This window comes from Orycteropus afer, unplaced genomic scaffold (genome assembly GCF_000298275.1).
Source record: "Orycteropus afer afer isolate SDZICR_OR568_19922 unplaced genomic scaffold, OryAfe1.0 scaffold00942, whole genome shotgun sequence".
In the NCBI taxonomy this organism is placed as follows: domain Eukaryota; kingdom Metazoa; phylum Chordata; class Mammalia; order Tubulidentata; family Orycteropodidae; genus Orycteropus; species Orycteropus afer.
Window position 1 is genome coordinate 37,037 of NW_006922529.1, and position 7,549 is coordinate 44,585.

Sequence of the window (7,549 nt, forward strand, 5' to 3'; positions counted from 1 at the left end):
GCTATATCTACACTTAATGAATGTGTCTGATGTTCTGGAAAGTCACTTCAAATAAAGTCCTAACATAAGAAATAACTCAGAATAACAGATATCACCTTTCCAACTAATTCCATGTATTAATGTAAAGTAGTTCTGGTCTCTATTTAATTTTGTTGGCTCACATCTTTACGGGGACAAGAGTATAAATAGATTGGTTTTAATAGGCTCTAGCTATAGTTTCTGTAAATCAAGAGCAGACAAAATCCACATTGTATCAAAACACTTAAGTGATAAGTATAGATGACAATTTCAATAAGAACTTAAAAGCAACATTTGTTGTGTAAGAACTGTAATATGGTAGAATATGAAGCACTAATAGAATTAATCTCTTAGTTAATCTCAGTTTGATTGTATGACAGTCTTCAAAAATAAAGGGAAAAATTTAGCAAAATTCTCCTAGGTTCTAAAGGGAAAATGAAGTCTTCTCCCCAAATCTTTGCTAACTTTCATCAGCTTTGGTTCTTTCTGAGACACTGCCTCTGGTCTAAAAGAACAAAGGCCCACAACAGCTGGCTATGGGGCTATGAGAATATAATTAACCAAGTAATCAACAAGCCATTACTGTTAAAATGTTTTAATATCAAAGTAACATAAGATTGGAGTTTTACAAGCAAGTTTCAGAATACAGGCACTGATTTCTAAAATGGTTTCCCTCCCTTACAGAAGCCTAAATATAAACATATAAATATTAGATGGTTTCTTTCAAAGCACAATATTTTTTCCATTTTAATACATTTTAATGCAGTTGACAAATGTACAAAATAACTAACTTCCAAATAAAAGCTTCTAGCAGAAATATCAAAATTAAAAATATGGCATTTTAATTTACTTATTGGCAAAAAAACCAGAAAGAAACAAAGCTTTGCCCCACATCTCAGAAAATCGACCACCAATTTCTTTCTAGAAGACTGATGGCATTAACAGTAGCCTCCCTTTACAGCATCCTCATATCCCTGGTTCAGTCCATGTTACAGTTTCAATTGCTGAAAATGCCCCACCATCTTCTTCACTGTAGTGTGTTTGGCAAGGCACTGTTTGGGAGATGAACCATGAAGAACATTAAGTGCCTGACTGAAGAGTTAACCATACATCCTGGGCCTGCCAATTGTGTTAGGATAGTAATGGAAATGTAAAATTCTAGGAGGCATTCTTTTTTTCTCCTTTCCAAGTTGCCAGTATAGACAGTACCTAGAAGCAAAGAGTAGAGGAAGGTAACAATAGCCACATACGTGTAACCTCTCTAGACCTAAAGGCAAAATGCAAACTACAGTGAGCCAAAGAACTGACTCTCATTTGGGTTTCATCTATGGCTGCAAACAACCTCCAAACTGAGAGGTTCACAGATTAGGGAACACTTTCAATGCATTGAGGGTCTAGCAATTTACATAAGCATATTATTAAAATGTCTGTCTTTTCTAAGAGTTGTATGTGTCTCATTATGGATTGGGTGCCAACCAAATAAAGTAAATAAACTTCAAATACTTCTTTTTACTATATCCATTTCCAAAATTAAAAAGCATCTCTAACACAATTTTGTCTTTCCTCAGTGTATTAGTAAAACAAGTAGAAATTCAAAACATAGCTGTAATATGACACAATATGATTCATTTTTCTTCAGTTTTTTAGTCTGTTCCAAAGTACTTCTGTCCAAAATGTGTAGGTGCAACAGGATGAACTTCAGTAGTTAAAATTGTGATCTCTGGAAACTCTTGAATGATTAATTTGGCACCTTCAAAAGATAAAAGGAAAATTGTTGTTATGCCAAGATTTTTTGGTAATACTAGTTAGAATTCATGAATTTTATAGTTAGTCACCAGGTCTAATATTAGACCTACAACAGTGACCTTTGGATACCTAACCAGATATAGTTATTCTCTACTTAGTTTATATAGTGTTTGATATCTGAAAAACTTTGATGGTAGTCAGACTATGCCCCACCTATTCAGTTACAAATTCTCAAAATCAAATTGTTTTGCTTTCTAGATTTGCAAAATGTAGTTATTCAGTTATAGCATTATTTCCCTAAAGAGTCTCTTGCTTTCTTTTAAAGGTAGGTGAAATGAGAAAATACAATCCTTTCTGGAAACAGGATTATACAAGATGATGGTTTCCCAACAAGAACACTATGTAACAAGTACATGACTTCTTTGGTGTGTCAGAGAAAGCTAGCTTTTTAGAACTATCACTTTACCTTTGAGGAAGCAGGAGGGCAGAGAAAGAGAATTAGGATTAGCTAGGTACAAATGGTTAATATGCTTGGCCACTAACTGAAAAGAGTATCAGAAGAAAGGCCTGGCAATCTATTTCTAAAAAATCAGTCATTGAAAACCCTATGGAACACAGTTCTACTCTGACACACATGGATCACCATAAGTTGGAATCAACCCAACAACAACTTGTAGGATCCCTATCAAGCTGAAAATCTTAGCAAGGGTGCCACATAATAAGATTTTTGCAGCTATGATGTCAAAGAATAGTATACTATTCTAATGTATAAAATTAGAACTAAAGGAAGACTTCTCATCCTAATATTAAAGAGCTTACTTTTCTACTCCAAAGGCAGAAATCCCTGTAATTACCTATCTCAATTTTTTCAGTGCTACCTGCACTACATATAAATGGATGACCAGGCAAACCACACTTTGTTGCCATCAACATTTGAACCACAGGTAATTTTTGGTTATGACATAGGAAAGTGATAACAAAAGGCCATAATTTCTACAGAAACCAAAAAAAAAAAAACCCAACCCACTGTCATGTAATTTCTACGCAAAGGTCTCCTAAAAATGGCCTGCCAAACTTCTGAGCTTTTTCAGGGTTGACTGAGACTTGGAACCTTTGGAAATGAAGAAATATCTTGCTAGAAGCTATACATTTCTTTCTTTTCAATTACAAAATAAATATAAATTCATTGTAGAACATTTAGAAAATACAAAAAAAGAAGAAGATGCTTTAGAATAAATTGAAAATCACCTGGAATCCCATCATCCTGAAATAATCACTATGAATATTGTGTATGCATTTTAAACCAAAACTGAAATAATACTGTGCATCTGTATAGCCTTTCATCCTGAGGAAAGATTTATTTGGTTTCATGTTAAATCCACGTCTGATCCTGGCTGTCATTTTTTTATATTTGTCATAATTTGTAAGGACAGTTCAAATCAAGTCATAAATAGTCATAATTTGTATTTGTCATCTCTAAGCATGGTGACAATATTTTACACTACTCTAATTATGTTATTTTTAACCTGTTTTTCACATTTACCACACACATTGTTTTAATGTCACTAAATATTTTTCAAAAGCATGACATGACAGTTACATACTATAACATCCTCTGAATATATATAATTTATTTAACCATTTCCTTATGGTTGGTCATTTACATACTTTTGATTTTTTCTTATACAAATTAACTCTAAGATGACATCCTAGACACTAAATTTCTACATGCATTTATGATTATTTTCTTGGGATACGTTCCCAATTTCCCAGATTTTATGGCAAAGAACTTGTTTCTTAACTTCAGCATACCTCCCTCAGGAAATGGAGAACACACAATTCTCTTGCTATGCCCTTTGAGCAGAAGTCTAACTTAGAAGAACTTCTGTTCTTCACTTTATACTACAAAGCTTACTTCAGTAAGACTAGAGGGCTAACTAGAACCTCAAGTTTCTTGCTGTTTCAGAGCAGTTCTCAGGTTCAAGTGGGGAATCAAGAGAAATAAAAGGATTTCAGCCATTTTCAGGACCTACCCAAACTGGGTCACAAAGAAAACAATTGTAATTTCCTTCAATGGTGTTAATTCATACCACTTCATTTGCATTTGAACAACAGTAGAATGCTGTAAAATATTATCACCAAGCTTGGAAATGACAAACATAAGTTATAACTACCAAAATTATATTTGTATTTAATTTGGGATTAGATAAACTTTTCCTCCAAATGATAGACTAGACATTTAACCATTCTGTGACTAACTGGAGTCCCAGTCACTGTCCCATGTTGAACTCACCATGAGGAGTAGAGAATAAACTGAGTAGGATGATAACACTCGGTTGAACTCCATGTTCTATAAGAACCTTTACAGCTTCAATTACAGTATTCCCAGTGCCTGGAATCAAATGACAACCAAATGCATTAGCAAATTTAACATTTATCTCAAAATGTCTTTAAAGTAAGGGCAGTTCAACAATCTAACATAAGATACCACAAAGTAAAGCTTCACTTGAAGGTACCTATTCTGGTGGTGTAGTGCCTAAGGCATTTGACTGCTAAACAGAGGGTTGCTGGTTCAAACCCACCAGCCACTCCATGGAAGGAAGACTGGGCAATCTACTTCCATAAAGATTAAACACTTTGGAATCCCAAAGGGGGTTTCTATGAGTCAGAATCGACTTGATGGCAGAGTTTGGTTTTTTTATTTATTCTGTATCATTAACGATCCCTGGTGGCAAAGTGGTTAAAGCCCTCAGCTGCTAAACAAAAGATCAGCAGTTCAAACTCACCAGCCTCCCTGGGATTCTCCCAGATTTGGCAGTCTGCTTCCATAGATTTACAGCCTTGGAAACGCTATAAGGCAATTCTAGTCTGTCAAGCTCGCAATGAATCTGAATTGACAGTGGATTTGGTTTTGGGTGGGTATTCTTTACCAAAGGAACCCTGGTGGTGCAACAGTTAAGTGGGTGACTGCTAACCAAAAGGTTGGTAGTTTGAACCCACCCAGTAGCTTCATGGGAAAAAGAACTGAAAATCTGCCCCTATAAAGATTATAGCATAGGAAACCCCTATGGTGCAGTTTCACTCTGTCACATGGGATCACTATGAGTTGGAATCAATCTGACAGTACCCAACAACAACATTCTTTATCAATAATATTATTTTCAGCAGTGGGACATGACACATATACTTTTCAGTTGTCAAATACACAACATATTCTAATTCCATTCAATATTTGAGATAGCAAATTTTAAAAAAAATGTTTGATATGAGGTTATCTTTTCATTTGTGTTATTGTTAGTAGGTTTTTGTTGTTGTTGTTGTTTAATTGTGATTTGGGTGAAAATTTACAGAGCAAATTCACTTTCTGTACAGCAGTTCACATACATGTCATCTCATGACATTGACTACAATTTACCACAATGCAACAGTTCCCCTCCCACTTCTTCCCCATAGTTACTTCTTCCCTGTGTCCTTCCCTCCATGTACTCCTGCCCCCTGAGATATGTCCCTGTCCATACACAGCCCTTCCATTCTCCCATGATTGTTCTCTCCAAGGAGTGTATGATAGTTGGAGCTGTTTGTCAATTTGGCTGGACCACAATTCTGTGTGGTTTAAGCAATTGTGATGTGGGTTGTTCCAATGATGGGATCAGATGTGTATGTTTTGAGCAGCTAATCCACTGAAAGGGCGTTTCCCTAGGGGAAACTCCCAGTATATTTATGGATATCCTGGGAAAAGAGATACTCTTCTGTGGATCAGGATTCTGTTGTGCTGCCTACAACTGTCCGTGAGTGAACAATCCACCATTCGGCCTGAAGATCTTGGATTCATCATTCGTTGGAGTCAACAGCCTTCCAACCTTGAGCTTGTCAGGCCCTGCAGCTGCATGAGTCAGGAAAAGCCTCTAGCTTGACGTTTGATCCAAGAACTTGGGACTTGCAAGCTTCTATAAGTGTGTGAGCCATTTTCCTAAGATAAATTTCTCTTTCTCTCTCTCTCTCTCTATAAGCTTCTCTAGAGAACCCAGTCTAACACATTTGGTACCAGGAGAGGTTCTAGAGAGACAAAATCATAAGGATGGACTTTCTAAATTGGTTCTCCAATGTGATTAAATTGTAAAGGCATTGGTGACCCTGCCTCTGTTAATAAAGAGGGCCTTGCTAATCTGTGCTATGAGGTGGCACATTAATATGCAAAATAGCACCAACAATAGATCAAGTACTTTTGAGAGGCTCTGGGTGATTGCATATTTGATACTTTTCTGCAATTTTGTCAGCATGAGGAGTATAAGGAAGCTGGTTGGTTGGTCCTACTAACACTAGACAAAGTGCTGAAAGAGAGATGAGCTCACAGCTGCTGAGTCACAGCTTAAGTGTTGCATAAAAGACCGCAATGTTTCCAGTTGTGCTCTGAAAGAAAGCCTTATTTCTTCTAGTAACAGAGCTGATATTGCCGAAAACCAAACCCAGAGTCTTATTGTAAGGGTGGCTGAATTACAACACCAATTAAACTACCAACCTAGAATGGTGTCTAAAGTTAAAGTGAGGGCATTGATTGGGAAAAAATGGGATCCTAAAACCTGGAATGGGGACATATGGGCAGATTATCAGGAAGATCAGGATATGGAGCCTGTAAATTCTGTTGAATCCCTCCAACATGAAGGGATTACTGTAAAACCATCATCCCCTCCACCTCAGTTTGATGGGATTAACCCAACTGTTCCTGCTGGGTCATTGCCTGAGGCAGAGGTCATGGAAGACATTGCTGAATGTTCTCAGGAACTGCCCTAATTGAACTAAGACACTTAACTACAATGGGGCTGATTAGACACCATGGTAGTAGGGGACAAGTGGCAGTAGTTAATCATCAAAGCAAGGTGGATGTGGTTACCATAATGAACAGCAAAGTCAGAACAGTAATCAGAATACTCTGACTCGTGTGGAATTATGGCATTGGCTACTTGTGCATGGTGTTCCTAGTAGTGAAATATATGGCAAACCTACTAAATATTTACTTGATCTGTATAGACAGAAGCATTCTAGGTCACATGAACAGCAGCCTAGATTGAATCACCAGAATACAGAGTCATGGCCTCTCAATCAATTCCCAGACTTGAGTCAGTTTACAGACCCAAAACCCCTTGAATGAAGGGGAGGCCAGGTCCCTTTGAGTAAGGACCCCACTCCATTGCCAGAAACTTATGTCAGTCTTTCTCCCAGCCTTCCATAAAGGATCTGAGGCCTTTTATGAGAGTGACTGTTCACTGGGGAAAAGGAAATAATCAGATTTTTGGGGGATTACTGTACACTGGCTCTGAACTAATACTAACTCCAGGAGATCCATAGCATCACTGTGGCCACCAGTTAGAGTGGGGGCATATGGAAGTCAAGTTATTGATGGAATCTTAGCTAAGGTACACCTAACAGTGGGTGCAGTGGGTCCCGGAACACATCCTGCAGTGATTTCCCCAGTTCCAGAATGCATAATTGGAATAGATATTCTGAGCAACTGGCAGAATTCCCACATGGGTCCATGACATGTGGAGTAAGGGCTATTATGGTAGAAAAAGACAAGTGGAAGCCATTAGAACTGCCTCTACCTACAAAAATAGTAAATCAAAAGCAATGCTACATTACTGGAGGGGTTGCAGGGATTCTGCCACCCTCAAGGACTTGAAGGATGCAGGGGTGGTGATTCCCACCACATTCCCATTTAATTTGCCTATTTGGCCTGTGCAAAAACCAGATGGATCTTGGAGAATGACAGTAGATTATCGTAAACTTA

The 7,549-nt window shown here is 37.5% G+C and overlaps 1 protein-coding gene across 1 annotated transcript in view; it reads right to left on the bottom strand.

Annotated features, from left to right (window-relative positions):
- Nucleotides 1-1,661: 1,661 nt before the first annotated feature.
- The window catches only part of UPRT (uracil phosphoribosyltransferase homolog), a 73,000-nt gene continuing 67,112 nt past the window's right edge, over nucleotides 1,662-7,549 (bottom strand). The window contains exons 6-7 of the mRNA XM_007958345.2: nucleotides 4,058-4,156; nucleotides 1,662-1,768 (exon numbers count right to left, since the gene is read on the bottom strand). Of these exons, the coding sequence (XP_007956536.1) occupies nucleotides 1,662-1,768; nucleotides 4,058-4,156 (206 nt within the window). The remainder of the gene's footprint in view (nucleotides 1,769-4,057; nucleotides 4,157-7,549) is intronic.